This window comes from Bombus vosnesenskii, unplaced genomic scaffold, assembly GCF_011952255.1.
Source record: "Bombus vosnesenskii isolate JDL3184/JDL3185 unplaced genomic scaffold, Bvos_JDL3184-5_v1.1 scf7180000013287, whole genome shotgun sequence".
Classification (NCBI taxonomy): Eukaryota; Metazoa; Arthropoda; class Insecta; order Hymenoptera; family Apidae; genus Bombus; species Bombus vosnesenskii.
This window is the reverse complement of record NW_022882940.1, coordinates 468,547-486,344: the sequence shown is the minus strand read 5'-3', so window position 1 is coordinate 486,344 and position 17,798 is coordinate 468,547. Positions and strand designations below refer to the sequence as shown.

At 32.1% G+C, this 17,798-nt stretch overlaps 4 protein-coding genes across 6 annotated transcripts in view; 3 read left to right on the top strand and 1 right to left on the bottom strand.

Moving 5' to 3' along the window:
* Nucleotides 1-3,597: 3,597 nt before the first annotated feature.
* On the top strand, nucleotides 3,598-6,010 carry LOC117232405 (ATP-dependent DNA helicase PIF1). The gene has a single exon (XM_033491751.1). It carries the CDS (start codon nucleotides 3,793-3,795, stop codon nucleotides 5,629-5,631), a length of 1,839 nt encoding a protein of 612 aa, XP_033347642.1. The 5' UTR covers nucleotides 3,598-3,792; the 3' UTR covers nucleotides 5,632-6,010.
* Nucleotides 6,011-6,243: 233 nt separating this feature from the next.
* Nucleotides 6,244-7,265, top strand: LOC117232404 (U1 small nuclear ribonucleoprotein C). The gene has a single exon (XM_033491750.1). It carries the CDS (start codon nucleotides 6,413-6,415, stop codon nucleotides 6,923-6,925), a length of 513 nt encoding a protein of 170 aa, XP_033347641.1. The 5' UTR covers nucleotides 6,244-6,412; the 3' UTR covers nucleotides 6,926-7,265.
* A 420-nt stretch (nucleotides 7,266-7,685) lies between these two features.
* LOC117232403 (MATH and LRR domain-containing protein PFE0570w) lies at nucleotides 7,686-12,586 on the bottom strand. Of its 2 annotated transcripts, none has more exons than XM_033491748.1 (6): nucleotides 12,433-12,586; nucleotides 12,253-12,361; nucleotides 10,201-12,171; nucleotides 9,903-10,084; nucleotides 9,708-9,836; nucleotides 7,686-9,613 (listed from the first exon to the last, which is right to left on the bottom strand). In XM_033491748.1, the coding sequence occupies exons 2-6, from the start codon at nucleotides 12,272-12,274 to the stop codon at nucleotides 7,724-7,726; spliced, it is 4,194 nt and encodes a 1,397-aa protein (XP_033347639.1). In that variant the 5' UTR covers nucleotides 12,275-12,361; nucleotides 12,433-12,586; the 3' UTR covers nucleotides 7,686-7,723. The 2 variants fall into 2 exon arrangements, with proteins under 2 accessions (XP_033347639.1, XP_033347638.1); XM_033491747.1 differs by having other exon boundaries at nucleotides 7,687-9,613; nucleotides 9,903-10,111; nucleotides 12,433-12,579.
* Nucleotides 12,587-12,770: 184 nt separating this feature from the next.
* LOC117232406 (CCR4-NOT transcription complex subunit 6-like) overlaps nucleotides 12,771-17,798 on the top strand; it is a 44,795-nt gene continuing 39,767 nt past the window's right edge. Inside the window, exons 1-3 of one of the 2 annotated variants that reach the window (XM_033491753.1) lie at nucleotides 12,771-12,916; nucleotides 13,994-14,309; nucleotides 14,426-14,601. In XM_033491753.1, coding sequence (XP_033347644.1) covers nucleotides 14,002-14,309; nucleotides 14,426-14,601 — 484 coding nt within the window. In that variant the 5' untranslated portion in view covers nucleotides 12,771-12,916; nucleotides 13,994-14,001. Of the gene's footprint in view, nucleotides 12,959-13,993; nucleotides 14,310-14,425; nucleotides 14,602-17,798 lie in introns of both variants that reach the window. The other variant, XM_033491752.1, reaches the window with a different exon arrangement.

Below are 17,798 nucleotides of genomic sequence, written 5' to 3'. Positions count from 1 at the left end.
TCGGTTGACAAAATGATAACTAACTCTTCGATAGACAATGGTAATTATTCGGTTGACGAGCGGTAATTAATATATTCGATAGACGAACGGTAATAGTTATTATTACTGACTCCTCTGAGTCGCTACACTTATTTATATCTTTCGGAGATGAAAAAACGTCGGGATCTTTCTTTTAAAAACATTTGGGAAGATCCCCAACGTTTGTTCAACTGCCGACTTTGTTTACAATTTAAATTGTCTTAATATCGTTATAAAAACATAATTAGGTAAATATAAAGACGTAGTTAGGTAAGTTCTCGCAAGATATAGCTTTTAGCGGCTTTAACTGCCTTTTACTTCAAATACTCTAAACACGGTTTCAAATAAACGTTTTAAATTACCTTGATTTGCAAGAAATTATCAATTTTATTTTCGCGCTACGGATCGTGCGGGTCGCGGTACGTAACAGCCGTCACAAATATTACAACGTAGCATGTGCAGCTAGTCCGGGACATATTGTTCGACCCGCCGGAGACAGGGCAGTATAAAAAGTAGCTGATAAGGAGACTGGCAGACTCGGACTCTATGAGAGTGTGGAAACGGAACCTACCACTACGACGAACACGAAACGGCGTTTCACGGTAGCGGACGTTAACACGCCTATCATCGACGTGAATTTCTTGAGCCATTATGGGTTACTGGTCGACCCTCGAAATCGACGCCACAGCGACAAGACCAGCAACCTATCGACAACACGATACACGGACATGACTGTGGCTCTATCGAGTCGACGTATCACCAACATCTCGTCGAATTTTCGGACGCGACTCGTCCACTCGTTCGGTAGAGACAAAATATGACATAGCGTGCTACATCATATCAAAAACCATGCCCGGCCCTTCCGTCTTCAGCGAACCTCGACGCCTCGCCTCCGATCGACGCAAGTAGGTGAAGACGGAATTTGAGACAATGACTGAGCAAGGAGTGATGCGGCCATTGAAAAAATTCATGGGTATCGCCTCTGCACATCATGCTGAAGAAGAACGGTGGTCTACGACCCTGTGGCGACCGTGCGTTGAACGCTCGCACCGTGCCGACAGGTATCCACCGCCGAATATCGAAGATTTCGCGCAATATCTGCACGGGTTTGACAACAAGCGGCTGACGCTTTACCCCGCATCGAAACGACAAATCCGCAGATACCGAACTCTCGCAACCGCACACGAAAAACGACGAGCGAAGTCTTACAACCATATGTACAACAAAGAAAAAACGTTATCACTGGAAGGGAGATGATGTAGCGGCACATGAGCTTGAAATCTGATATTTATTATGCAATAATCTAATACTTCTATACAATTCTTTATTTGCAGCCAGTTTGTATTTTTTTTAATTTCGTTATTTAATAAAGCAATATTATGTGATATTTTGTGTAGGCAGAGACTTTTGATGGTCATTATGCGTATACGATGCTTGTATTTGGAGTTAACGCCTTCTTTATTCTAAGTTGTATTGTCTGAATCTTACCTACATATGCCTGTTATCTCGTTACTTATTGTTAACGTCAAATAATATTAATTATTATCATCCTAAATATTGTAGTACCGTAAATATAAAAATTAGTTTATTAATAATAAAAGGATTAAACAGATAACAATGGTTATTTAACATGAACTAATCGTAACAAAGTATTATAGTTAATTAACAACTCTCGTCAACACGGATTCAACTCTCTCTCAACAACGCTAACAATACTATCTCGACAACGCAATCCGCACTCTCTGGCTTCTCAATTCATACTGCCGTTAATTCATGTATGTCCCTTAGGAACCCTTTGTCTTTTGTCTTAGCCTCATATCTTTTCTTTACGCCCCATCATGCACATGCTCAGCAACCGCTTGTTTATAATTCGCACACCCAGGCCCCTCGTCCACGATACTACAATATGTATTATACTATATTTTAATACATATTAGATAATACAGTATTTTCTCTACAACTGATCGCCACTATGTTTCCCATAATTGATCGGTTGTTATCCCCAAGGGGCTAAGTAGCGTAATCTGATCCGAATTCAAACGTCTATGAAAAAATACTAATTATCTATGAGACAATAATGAAACCTTTTTATTTCTGAATTTTTAAAAATTAAAATTTTATTACCGTATTTATGAGATTTTTCTGGCTAAAATGAGTCCAAACACGATGTAGTTTAAATCATATTTACACGTATTTATAACAGACGAAAGAAAATAAGTTAATATCACTAAATAAGCTAATATGCTTCAAATTATATTGCGTTTGGTCCTTGCTCTAATCAGAAAAAAAACCAGGATTACATTGGTAAAAGTTTTATTCAATAAGGATAGAAAATAAACAAGTTCCGTTGTTGCATTAACATCGTCCAACCGATGTGCTTCTTTTCATCCAGTCGACTCTCGAAACCCTTTCTCTTTCACTCGTGCTCCCTTTCTCTAAATTCGGCAAAATGTTGTATCCATTATACAATCGAGTCCTGTACACGATATGTAATCCATCACCATGGAACCGTTTTCACTGCAGGCTAAACTGGTCCAGTCGCTTAAAAAAAATTGATTCTGTACACCACTGAAGCCAAGTTCAAGTACCTCGAAGACCCATTTAGCCCTAGCTAGCACGAGATTACCTCGTGAGCAATTTTTTCAAGACCTCACGAGGGCCTACCAGTAGACTTTCTTTTTTCTCATCTCTAGTAATTTATCACACGGAGTACCGTGGGCTCGAGTGTCTCTGAGTTATCTATACCTCGGCATCCTGCAAGTATAACTATAGCATTCGTGACTTTCAGAAGCGTGGTCGTGGCAGGTCTAAGGTCCAATATGAATACAACCGAATCTCGGTAACTCGAATCTCCAGGGAAGAGCTGAATTCCTCGAGTTACAGAGGCTTCGACTTATCAAAATCTCCGGGTAAAAGACGTTTAAGAAAGGAAAATTCAACATATAGAAGCTTCATACGAAGGCACAATTACATTCACCTTTTCAGAAAGTACTAGTATTTCAAGCTTCCTCCTAAAACTCATTTTATTCAACCCACATACATGCAAAAGTTAAAGACGCGGGAGATGAAAAAATGATGAAAAAATGTGAAACATAATTTTTCAGTTTATAAATTAATTTTCAAATTTATTTCTCCCGAAAACAAAACATTTTGTAAAAAAATTTTATTCAACACTTTTTACTTATTTTCGCATTTAGAATAACCTCCTGCTGATTATTTACTTATACCCAATCATAGCCGATAATTAGCAATTAATTAGATAAACATAATAACAAGTGCATTTAGATCTGATCCACATAGACGACGCGATATCGCATCGGAACATATGACCGTGGTAACGACCAATCATTTACAGTGAAGAACTATCATAAAGCGCCGACACATAATACAGCATGGCTACGTCGTACCGCCGCGTATCGGTACATTTGCCTAACATACCATTACAAAAATTCATGTTTATTGTGAATAATGTACTTAAAATCTGTATTTTCTGGACTCAATAAACTCCCTTGTAAAAAGAAATGTAAAAAACTATCTTTGAAGAGTAAAAAATGTCCCTAGGATATGGCGCGTAAATATCGCGCCAAGTCAGTTGATCATGGCGTCAGGGGATATGAATAATACATACGTACTTGTTTAACGCAGTATATTCTTGTATGAAAAGTTTGTAACTCTCTTGTTTTCAATGAATCGAGAAGGTCTTAAATATCGTATTTAACATTTGATCAACTAATTTTGCATCTAAATTTAATCAACTTATTTTCATAAGCAGAAATGGATCAAGATAGTTATTCAGTGACGTGTTCCGTTACAATCGAAAAGACTAACTCACAAGGTTCGATTTTGAGGAAAACAAATCATCGAACAGTAACTTTACGTTTAATCAGAAATAATCTTCGTGAAATTTTTATCGAAGTGCGTGCAGAAAAAGGAAGTTTACTGACGAAGTTATCGCTGAGATCTATATCTGTTTTCAATAAGTTTATGACTGAAGGTAAAGCTTCTATCAAGTTTAAAGAAGAAAATTGTACATTGTTTTTATCCAACGCACCGACATCGCAGTTAATTAATTTTTTGAAAACGTTATATATTAAAGTGTCAAGTCAGTCGGATCAAGTAGTAAAAAATCCATTAAAGGAGAGACTACTTTCTAATAAGTTCCTAGAAATTAGTCCTGTTACAAGTACTGAAATAAATAAAGCTAAAGAAAAGACTATCGCTGTATCGCGTGCAACGATTACGACACCATCCCCTAGCGCTGCTAAAAAAAGAAAACGGTCGGATGAAAGTGCACTGAAATCGTCTACTGCGAAAAAACTGTACGAAAATCCAACTGTAGGACAGGTTACGGAAGAACAAAGTAAAATTTTAAATGCGGTACTTAGTGGTAAAAATGTGTTTTTTACTGGCAGCGCAGGTACTGGAAAGTCGTTTTTATTGAAAAAAATAATAGCAGCTCTTCCACCTGATGTCACGATGGCTACAGCGAGCACAGGAGTAGCGGCATGTCACATAGGTGGAATAACTTTGCATCAATTCGCAGGAATCGGACTAGGAACCGCGAATTTAGATAGATGCTTTCAAATGGCTTCTCGCAATTCTGCTGCTATTTCATGGAGAAAAACAAAACATCTGATTATAGATGAAATTTCTATGGTAGATGGAGACTATTTTGATAAGATTGAAGCTGTAGCTAGACATATTCGTAGAAACGAAAGACCATTTGGTGGAATACAATTGATATTGTGCGGGGATTTTTTTCAATTACCACCAGTTTCGAAAGAAAACAAAGCTAAGTTTTGTTTTCAAAGTAGCGCATGGAAAAAATGTGTACATTTTAATTATGAATTACAAACTGTTCATAGACAAACGGATCCTGAATTTATTAGGATTTTAAATAATATTAGGATAGGTAGAGTGACGGATGACACTGCAGAAAAACTTAAAGCAACAGCTAAACAGAAGATAGAAAGTAATGGCATTTTAGCAACCAGACTTTGTTCTCATGTTAATGAAGCTGAAGAAATTAATCAATTTCAACTGGATGAGTTAAAAGATGAATCAAAAACTTATATGGCCCAAGACTCTGATTCAGCAATGACTGCTACATTGAATCAGCAGTTGGCTGTTCCTGATAAATTAGTATTAAAAATAGGTGCTCAAGTAATGCTGTTAAAAAATATAAATGTTGCTAATGGTTTAGTGAATGGTGCAAGGGGGGTAGTTATTAAATTTGTAGAGAATATACCTGTAGTCCAGTTTAAATCTGGTATTCAATATCATGCAAAGCTAGAAAAATGGAATTTGAAAACAAGTACTGGGAGTATTGTTCATAGGATACAAGTTCCATTAAAATTAGCATGGGCTTTTTCCATTCATAAAAGTCAAGGCTTAACTTTAGATTGTGTTGAAATGTGTCTTGCAAGAGTCTTTGATGCTGGCCAGTCATATGTAGCCCTTTCAAGGGCACAAAGTTTGCAATCTTTAAGAGTATTAGATTTTAATAAACAACAAGTATGGGCTCATTCAGATGTTCTTTTGTTTTATAAAAAATTTAGGAGAAATATACAAGAGATGGAAATGATTCCTTTAGGAAAGAAGCAAAAGATATGATTTAGTTATTTAAGATATCCAAACAATTAGAAGAGTGTTATATTTTGCTTCTAATAGTAAATACAGTACACATAATTGTAAACTAATAATAAAAATAATAATGATAAAATTGTAAACAGAGACTTTACCAAATCCACGTACAAAATTATGTATCTATTTAGTTCTATTAAAATTTTGTGTAAGAGGTAAGGTTGTAGAAGAGATAATAAAAAATTGTTTAGATAATTGAAATTAGGGATCTATTAAAATTTGTCTATTATAATTATAATATGTATATTAATACAATAACGCACAGTTTCGTGAATTGATTTTTTGGATTAATGTATTTGTGGTTAAGACTATTGTGATCAAAATTTTGAAATAATTAGAAAACTGTTATATAATAATGTAATGTAAATTTTATTTTGTAAAAATAAGCTAATAAGATTTATTTAAAAAATATGTAAACATTTCTTTTTATTCCTTTATCATAAGATTATAGAATTTATAGATAATTTTATTTTAAATGAAATTAATTAATTAAGCTGAGTTCAACAGAACGTCGAACGAGAGTTTACTCTATGCACCAACAGATGGAGTTTAATAGAATTTTAATTTTTCGACTAACTTGTCCATTCTGATTATAGTTGAAGGTTGTAGTCAAAGTTTAATAATAAGTACGCGTGTATATAACCTGTAATAAAGTATTAACATTCAGTTGTGAGAGAAATTCATACAATTACAAAGAAATTGTGCAACGTATAAGAAATACGCGTTCTTACGTTATATAGTTGGAGAAACAATGCCAAAATATTACTGTGATTATTGTGACACGTACCTAACGCATGATTCGCCGAGTGTACGGAAAACTCACTGTCAGGGCCGTAAACACAAGGATAATGTTAAATATTTCTATCAGAAATGGATGGAGGAACAAGCACAACACCTAATCGATGCAACAACGGCGGCATTCAAAGCTGGAAAAATCGCATCTAACCCTTTTGCAGCAAACAAAGGAGCAGCAATTCCACCACCTCCAAATCTTGGACCACGTCCTGGAGTACCACCTCAGGGTCCTCCAGGTATGATGCCACCTCCAGGGATGCATCCTGGTGGCCCTATGGGTCCAGGAGGCCCGATGATGATGGGGCCACATGGGCCAATGCCACCAATGATGGGCATGAGGCCACCTATGATGGGACCTATGGGGCCAATGGGGCCAATGATGGGTCCTATGGGACCTATGGGTCCAATGAGACCACCAATGAACGGACCACCACCACCTATGGGAGGTCCTCCACCGATGAAGAAATAATGAAGAGAATATATATAATTCATACCATTATCTTAATTATATTGACATAAATGACTCATTAATCATATGCATATCTTACCAGTATAATATCAATATGTACATATGAACATAATGTACTAAAATGTAAATTTCATTCTATGATACAAGATATTTTCAAGATGTTGAAATACAGAACAAATCATACATTTTTTTCTTAAGAGTAAAAATAAATTGAAAAAATTCAATACTTAGTGTTATTTTTATACTTAATATAATAACTGATCAATCGGAGTAAAACTCTGTATTTAAATATAATTATACTTTAGGAAATAAATATGTACAGGATAAGAAATATAAGATACATGTTTCATTTTGCTTGAAAACAATTTCTTCTTTATTTACAAAGAAATAAGCAAAGATAATTTGTATATATTAATTTTTTTAATAAACATGAAATTTGATATCTGTTTCATGTTTATCATTTAGATATACAAATTTGAAACTTAAAATTACTTTGACATGACTGTATGCAAGACACCTACAAAGTCAACAGTCTTCAATAAAAGCTACCCACTTACAAAGTATTAATTTAAATGGAAATACATTTACAGTATAATTATATACCGTGTAGCACTATTCTGTACATGGTTTTATATAAAAATTATTACTTAAAAGTAGACTATATTATTTAGTTCTCTTGTAACTTTATAAAAAATGTTTTTGGACAAAAATTTTAATAAGTGTAGAAATGCTAACAGATTTTTATTTTATTCATTTAATAATAACGTATAATTAACATCGTATTTTAAAAAATAAAATTCATTGTAAATAATTATAAAATGAACTTACATATTTCCTGTGATCTTTTTCCAAATTTATTAGTCTTAGCAAAGTATCAATATGCTCTTGTTTAAGGTTTTTATCATTTATTCTTTTCCTAATTTCTTCAACAGCTTTATTCATATATGGCAAATTAAATTCCAGAGCTTCATTTATAATTTCACTAGCTTTATTTTCTAAAGATGTGTCAGTTCCAGTTTCTTGCTTTTTCATAATTTCTAAACTGTTTTCAAGGTCTGCTTTTGCTTTTTTTGCTTTTTTAGATTTTTTCTTTTTTGTAACACTTATTTCAGAATTAATTGTGTTGTTTTGTTCCTGTAAGTTACTTGTTTTTGCTTCTTTATTATTACTATTTTCTGTTACTGATTGCTTTCTTTTGTTATTCCCTGAGGGTTTTACTTTGGCACAAGGTACATTTTTAGTTGTCCTGGGTGATACATTGGTATGTGTAGATTTTTGAAAAGATATGGTAACTACATCTGAGTTTTGTATAAGATCTGTCATTTGATTACTTGAAATATCCTGATTATGTGATGATTGTGTAGTATCATCAGTAAATTCGGTAACATTCTTTTCTGCAGTGTGTGTTTCAGTAAAAACGTTTTTTGTATTACATGTTACATCTTGGTCATTAGATTGGATAATATTATTCGTTGGAATATGTTCAATGGATACAATGCTAGGTATTTCTATAGTTTGTGCTTCAATATCTTTTGATGAACATGCATCACTCTTGTTTATAGTATTCTCTTCCTTATTATGTTCCCGTAAACTTTCTATTAATGCTTTATAAGGTGTAAGTTTGTTCTTCTTTAGTTTCTTAGCTTCATTCTTCTTTAGTTTCTTAGCTTCATTCTTCTTCCCATCTTTTTTTTTCACGCTTGTTTTGTAATATCTTGCAAGAAAACGTTTTAATTCGATGTCTGTTAATCTACGAGGTACAAAAATTTTATTGTAAAGAACAATAATATTCAAATATTGTGACATGTACACTTCAGTGCCTGAAACCTTTTTCAGATGTTTCATGGCTCTTTTTAATCTCCTTACTAGATGAGTATGATTAGGTTTTGACTGGTACACTTTCATCAAATCGCCTCGATAATCTATGATTTTTTTTGCAACAGAAAATGATACTGCAAGGTCTTTAATAGTAGTCATTGATGTTTTTAGCTCCTCTATTTGACTACAAATATAGTTTGGATCTACTAAATTCTGTTCGAACTCGTGTAGTTTTTTTGCCAAAAGTTTTTGCAATTGTTTTGCTCTACGGGGAAGGTTTATAGTAATATCCAAGAGTTTATCCTCATCATGTAGTTTAAGCCAATAAAGGAAAAGTTCTAATATATATTGAGGCAGATGTACTGCAGATCGAACTCTTATCATTAATTCGTTATCTTTATTGTAATATATTTTAATTTCAAATTTAGTTAGTTTTGTTAATTCATCCAAAAAAATTGGAGAAATGCGACCCTTTAAAAGACCTGCTATGTGAGAAGGATGAATATCAAGAGTCAAAAGTTTTCGTTTAGCTTCTTCGCCATTAGGCATTTTTGTATAATATGTTCCATATGAATATACAACACCAGAACTGTCTAAATCAACCTCATCAGGAAGAAATGTCACACCTTTCTTTTTTAATTTAGTTAATGGTATTACATCTTCATTATTTTCACAAGCAGAATATTCGTATTCTAATTCACTTGTATAATTTGATACAAAAGCAGGTGTTGGGAAATGCTGTGACCAGCGATACTCGTTACATGTAGAAGAATCATGTCCTCGTTTGGTGCAATTACAACAGTAAAGTAAATCCGCAGGTTTCATAACTTCAGATAAGTTCTCTGGTATATTTATCTCAGATGTTCGTGTCTAAAATTAAACAAAATCAAGTAAAATTACTTTTTATATTTAAATTGTGCATGATTTCATAAAATATTTATACTGTATGTAACAACAAACTCACTGTTTGATGAAATCTTCTCCAGAGATCTGGACATTCAGTTGATTTATGTCCTATAGCATTACACATGTTACAATACAGTATGCGACAAGCCTCACAAGTTTTCCTAAATGTACCTTGCTTTTTACCACACTGTAAAAAATTAACATATTACTATACAGTTATCACATAATATATTTTTATGATATATCTTCGAACCGTGAGGCACATTTTCTGAGGGCATCGAGTTTCTGTATGTCCTTGAGCACCACACATATGACATCGAATAGGTTTATATGGCTCTGTACAATTATGTCTCTGATGACCATGTTGGTGGCAATTAGTACATTTCATGTACCAGTATCTCTGATGTTTGAACAAATCAGGCATCAGGTCTTCATCTAAAATAGCCCAAAGTCTTGGATCCTCTATAATTTATTTACAATAAAAAATATTTAAAAATAATAAATTTATATATATAAACAAAATAGGACTACATTAATTTTCAATGACTTACTTGACATCTTACTCTGAATTTCCTTTACATCAAAATTTTCTTGTCCTTGAGATTCATAGAAAGCTTTAAGTTTCTCCGACATAGGGCGAAAAAAATATTCTTCCCACTCTCGATTACTCTTATCATTACTATTATGTTGTTCAAAATTTTCTTTGGAACATTCAAATCCACTATCTGTATTTCTCCTTTGTTTTACACTTGTAGAAGGTTCATTACCACCATCATAATGCCTTTTCTTATTTGGAGTCACTTTTTTAGAATGAAGAACGTTTGACATCATTACATCTTTTTCAAGATGCCTTTCTTTATCTGTAGTCAACTCTTCAGAATTAAGGAAATTTGATACCATCACATCTTCTGCAAAATACCTTCTATTTCTATTTGAAGTTAGTTCTTCAGAATTAAGGAAATCCGATACCATTACATCATCTGCAAAATTATCTGATTCACTTTTGTCTCTTTCATATATAACATCTTTATTGTGAACTGTTTTTAATGGCGATTGAAATTCAAATGTATTGTGTTTATCATTGTTATATAACATGTCAGGCCTAGTAAGATCTTTAGTATGAATTTCATTTCTTACAATAGACTTATTTTTTTCACAAAAGCTTTTGTCTTTATTATTATATTGATCTGATTGAGCATTTTTATTCATTTCCATTATTTCTTTTATACTTGATGCACTTTTCTGTATTTCTGTACAGTTTAACATTATATCTTCTGTTGCTGATTCATCATTAGTGCAATCTATAACTGAGGTAGAGCTATCTGACTCTTGGTCAATTATAGAATCTTTCTTTTTAACATTTTCTACCAAATTATTTTTCTTTCTTATAACGAATGAAGATTCTTCATCTGTATCGCTGTCACTACTTGTTGTTTCAGAATTTTCATCTGAGTCCTGTAAATTTATGATAGGTGGTTGAGGTTTTGGCGGAATCGGTACTTCTAAAATGGATTCTTCAGAATCACTTTCTGTGTCTGATGTTAACACTGTTATTTCTTCGCAATAATTGATAGGTTTTTGCAGTTTGTTAGTTCTACAAAATATCTTGTACTTCGTATCTGTTTCTGTTTCATATATGGATTTTGTGTCATGTGAATCATATTCAATAATGACTTGTCTCTGCTGATTTTCTTTAATATTTATCTTTTCCTGTTCTTTCTCTTTTAAACTTCTTTCTTTTTCTTCTTCCACTTCTTGTAGTTTCTTTTCTAACTTCTCGTATTTTTCTAGATATAGTTTATTGATAAATGATTTAGAAAATTCATATTTTTTAAGAATTTCATCATTGTTTTTTTCATTACACACAATTCTCTGACATTTCTCATTGTTCTTATCATCATCATGTTTTGTAGAATTTAGATGAGTAAATTGATTTGCAGTTGTCTCATTATTTAGACATTGTACGGTTTCTAACTTTTCTTCATTTTCATCTTTTATTTCTGGTTTTACATTATTTTCAACAATGTAAGTGGTATTATTATTTGAATTGCTTTTACCACATTCTACATTATGACATGTTAATTGCCTGTTGTTCTTTGCAGACTCAATATTTTCTTCAGTTTCTTTTAATGTTTTCACGTAAGGTACACTGGGGATACTTTTATTAGCTATATCTTTAGATAACGTTTCAGTTGTACTTTTAAAGCAAATAGAAGTAATATCTGGTTTACTATCATCTTCCATTGACGTTGAATTATTTTCTGATTCGTTTTTTATATAAGTTTCGCTACAACTTCCACCAACATCATTCTTTCTAGGAGTATTATTAAAACTGTGAACTTTACTAGTATTTGCATCTGTACGAAGTTTGTTATCGGCTGTATCAATAGTTTCTAATTTAACATTCGATTTTTTATCCACGTTTTCTACATCATTTGAAGTATAATAAATTTCAGCATACAACCGTGATTGTAAATCATGATTCATTTCTTCATCTTCACTGTTTTCAGCCTTACAATAATCTACAAAATTCAAATCAATTTATTAAAATTCTTCGATTATTAAGTGAAAGTAATAAAGGTTACATCAGAAAATATTCTCACCACGAAAGACATTGTATTCCATCTTTATTTGTATGCTTGGATAGTAAGAAAGTTTTATGCTAAGTAAAAGTATATTTTGCAATAGGTATGAGATGAAATCATTGATATCCTAAAGAAAGAATTTATGCGTTGTTAACAAAAACACATGGGTATATTCCGCAACATTTATATTTGACTTACTTTTTGTGTAAAATCTACCTACTACCTACTATTAAGAAGATAAAGCTCATAGTTTACAGTACTTGAAATGAAATAGTACTTTACTACTTCATATAGAGAGCACCTATAGTAGATATACATGTAATATATAATGAAAGCATGCTTTAATAATCGAAACTTGAAATTTATTCTTTATATAAATGCTAATATAAGATTATTTGTTCTATCTTATTCTATAAATGAAAACAATTGTGTATATAGTTATTTTCTAAAGTCCCTAGACATTTTCTGCTTTAGTAAAATTTTAATTTAAGGCGATCGTTTGGTGTCGGCTGCTTCGGGAAGATTCGGCGGTAACACGACCAATCACGATCACTTATAGTTTGCGATCAGTGCAGTTGATAAATGGAGGATTTGTGTTTGTCAAGGTAGTTTTGTTTACGCGTAAATTTTCATTCGGTATCAACACATCGTGCGTTTTGTGTGTGCTAAGAGGTAGATGAAGGTGCGTAACAGTTTCCTTCGGGTTTCGTATTAAATTTCAAAGGTAGGGAAACTATCCGGTTAGAGAAATGTATGTTAGTGCGGAAACTTGTCGTACAGAGCATATGAATTGTGTAGAGATGAAAGATTGTCCACATTAAAAAATAAACTACTTTTTGAAGTATTATTCAAAAATTATATTAACATTTCTTATAGATCTTTTGATCATTACGTTCGTAAAAGGTAATGAGGTTATGTTTCGGGTATTAAGCACTCAGAAATGAACATTTTTACTTCATAGGTTATGAATTTACTTTCATAGAATTTCTGAATGATGCATTCTGAATTGAATAAATTCTCTTTTAATAATACAAAGTATTTAGTTATAAATATGAAAAAGTCTGTATCCTTTTTAAAAATATGTTTTAGTTCTGTTCGTATAGTATCAGCAAAACAAAGAACATACACAATACTTTGTCTTTCATTAAAGTAATGTAATATGTTAGATAATAAAATATTGCATATGTGTGTTAAGAAAGATGAAATAAGATTGTATGTCAAATGGTTTTATGTATTACTCCAAATTAATTTTTCTGTATTTAAAAGCTTATTTCTTTTGAACATATATAATGTCAATGAGATACTGAGGAATATCTGTTACAATGTTTACAATTTTAAAAATAAATCAAGCACAATATAAAATGGAGAATTCCATAATTGATGTGATAAACATTACACGCAGTTGATAATACAACCACATTATTCTATAACAAATTATATTTTACTTAAATTTTTACAAAAGATTCCTCATATTGTATATTTTTTATTTTGAGTTAATTAACCTACATACAAACGAATAAATTACTTTGTTATTAGCACTTGCAAATAAATTAAGACTTTTATGTACATAAATTGTTGTATTTGATATATTATGTAACATTTGTAGTCACATTGAGAAGTATTAAAAAAATATTTGTCTATATAATATTTTCGTTGATGCGAATGTTTAATTTTCTACTGTTTAATATAATTTGTATGTTTTATAGCTATGTAATTGTGATGTTTAATAGTTTTAAATGTCATTCCAATATTTGTGTAGGATTTAACATGTCTCGCAATCATAAAGACAAGTATGAAAACTCCGCCCAACGTCGTACACATACTCTTATGTCTACGGAGGATGCAAACTCTGGAAAGAAATCGTATTGGCCAGAATTGGAGATAACAGGCAGTATAAGAAATTTAAGCCCAAATTTATGGCAAATGACTCATCTAACGGCTTTGTATCTCAATGATAATAGTTTACATAGGATACCATCTGAGATCGGACGTTTAGTCAACTTACGTACTTTAGATCTCAGTAGCAATAAATTACGGAGTTTGCCAGCTGAACTGGGGGACCTCATCTACCTCAGGTATGATCGTATTTGCATTTATATCTATTATCCAGTAAAAAGATAACGTGAATTGTTAATTGAATGCATATTAAATTTTTTGTGTATCTTATTCTGATGTGTCGTTTATATTTCAGAGAATTGTTGTTAAACCAAAATTACCTCCGAGTGTTACCATATGAACTAGGAAAATTGTTCCAATTACAAGTGCTAGGACTTCAGGGAAATCCACTTAGCAAGGAAATAATGGCGTTATATGGAGAACCATCTGGGACTCACAAGCTGCTGTCATATATGCTGGACAATTTACAAGGTATGTGATTAAAACAATCGTTTACTTAATGAATCATATTTAATCTTGTAGAGGAGCTTAATATCGTTAGTTAATTTTGTTTTCATTAATATAATATTTATATATAATGTGATATAATAACGTAATATATGTTAATTTGTATTTGTTTATTTGCTATTAGCATGCAATGATAAATAATCACGATGACATGCTAACTAGGGTCATCGTTGATCGATATTAACAGTTGTTATATGTATTTGAGTAATGCGCCACTAGATGGCTGTATATGTCTACTTCCTATGTAACATGCTAATCTCGAGTTACCTTTTGCTTTTCCATAACAACATTTTTATACAAAACATTGAAAAAACTTTTTTCAAATATAACATATCGTTGTTGAGGTATAATAATTGCAAATATTTTCTAAGTATAATGAAAATTTCACCCATTAAACGACAAATGTACGAATTAAGTATATACATACTTAACATGTTAGTGTTAATACAATCTTTTGTCAATTTTATGCAAACAAAATGGTTATAGTTTATTCAATAAGAATATTAATATTTTTAAAAGATATAATAAAAAAGAATGAAAATTGAGCAAAAGAGATTGTCGATCACTATAATCCAAATAAATTATTTTAATTAATAGCTGAGAAGTGTAAATAAAAGATACAAATTTTAATTTCGGCATAATTAATCGATTTGTTTTCTCTCTGTATTATTTCACTAATTGTAACAAACAATACTAAAACCTTTATAATCGTGATAAGGTATCTCATTTACTTTATATCAAAATTGTAATGGAACGTCAGTGCACAGTAAGTAACATTCGGACTTAGAAATTTATGTATTTTCTATAATAAGTTTCTCGAAAGTCTATTGTAATCCTTATTTATCTTTTTTAGACATTTCTATTTCGTTTCTTCATCGTTCTAGTACCTAATATTCTACCAACCTCTTCAAGTGGCGATTATTAATCGTATTAATCATTGATTTATGATAAGTAACGCCGTCAGTAATTGTCACGAAGATTAACGCGCGGATAGAACGCGTTGCGTTAATCTATTAGAAATAAAATATCGCCGATGCAGAGTGGCCATTTTGAAGATAAAAATTTCGTGATGTCGACGCAGAGCTTATGAAGACCATTTAATGCCTTGGAGAACACATTAGAGCCTACATAATTTAATTTCTTTTAACTTCGGGGTCAAGTGGGTGTGCCGGGGCGCAGGCGCGTTGAGTTGTACAAGTGGTTACGTTAGGGAATGCTCGGTGAAACGTGGGGGAATTGCAAAGCGGACCAGAAGGGAAGGCGTTCTTCTATCCATTGTGTTTCACAATTTTTGCCAGTTACCCGATTGCCTGAAAGGTCTCGGCTGTACCATTCCGTTTATCCATTGTTCTCCGACTTTTACTATTCGGCACTACGGCACTATGCCTGTCATTTCCTCTTCCAGAGGATACTACCTCGTCATCATCGTCCTCCACTTTCTTCGCTTCATCTTTCTTTGTGTCAAGGGTCGTTTTTTCTTTCTTTTTTTTTCTATTTAAAATCACGTTCACAGTGTGCAGATCTTTAAGAAAATAATTTTTTAACGTATGTGAATCATTCTCCGATATCTAAAATCTATAGGTTTCTTTTCTTTAAGCTTTCTAATCAGAATGATCCATATCGAAGGAACATAGATATACAATGTAGCAATTTTTATGAGATTTATTACATAGTTGCTTGCATTTTTCAATTCTTTTCACTTGGCCCTTGTTTTTGCCTATATAAATATTTAATAATAATTCTTTTATGGTATATATCTTTCATGACTATTGTTTGTTATCGATGACACTTTTGTGCTGTTTGCACTTCACGTTTGTGCTGTTTCAGAAAGATAAAAGAATACTCTAGCATCTTTAACATCTGCATAATGCATTCACATTTTTCTCCACAAAATATTCATTGTATTACTCAATTATTGCGAGTGTATAGAATATTATATGTTGAACTTGTAGATATCATAATAGTAGTTGTTTTTATAGAAAGATTAAGATTCATTGGTAATTTGTAAGGGAATTAAAGTACATACCTCGCCGATAAAGTGTAATCCTTAACGTTCGGAAGAAGCAGCTAGCTACTTGAAGTTCCTAATAAACCCCACGGAAGAGCTACGGAAGTAAATCGATTTCCTACTGTTTACTCTTTAATGTGGCAAAGTTGTTTACTGATAGAGAAAAGGTTGCGTGTTCTATTTTATACGATGATAATGAAGCTAACTCCATAAAGTCATTATTTGCTACTCATAGTAAATTAGCCAAACGCTTTTTCTCTTAATTTCTATTACCCGACAAAAAATTAATAAAATTATATTGTAGAAAAAAATATATGATAAATGTCTGTTGCAACGGATATCTGCTGTTTTTCGTCGAAATATTTCTTGGAAATTTCTATTCCGTTCGTAAGTATAGCGACATGGTTACTGAAATTTTACATAAATCTCCATTAAGTGTATTTATATAGATCTTTTCAAATAGGGCCTTTAACAACATTATGGCATCGTCTTTCTATATTTGATGTTCACCGCTGGCGCATATTTTATTTGTTTTCCAACGTACGTAATCAATTGACGAGATAAATCGGAGAGTTCTGTTAGTTTAAATTTCCTCCTTCCGTAACCCTTTGGAACCTCATATGCACCGCAATGTCTACATTGGTTTCTCAACAGGAAAATCAAGTCGAGAGTTTAGTGCTCAGACGCTATGATGAAACTTTCGTATATTCACTGCAAACAGTCATAGAATAATCGGCGCGAACAAAGTTAATTAATTTCTCCATAATTGTTCTCTTACTCTCTAAAGTAAATCAATACAATTCAGTATGGCGATAGATTATAGTTGTCGAAATATTGAGTGAAACTTTCGGAGATCCGTTAAAGTCTGTAAAAACACAAATTTTGCTTTTGTCATACAGCCAATGGAAAATGCATATTAGGAAGCATAATCGATAAATTGCGAACATCAGAATTTCTGAAAATTTATCGAAATCTCTAGAAACGTAAATTATAATATATCTATTACATAGTTGATAGAAATAAAACAGATTTAATGACGTTTAATCGATTTTCAAAATAAAATGCAATATATTTCCAAGTTTCGATCATTATGGGTTAATCTTGAAATTAATTAATCCTCAAATATATAGCACGCCTGTACAATTGTTCGTAG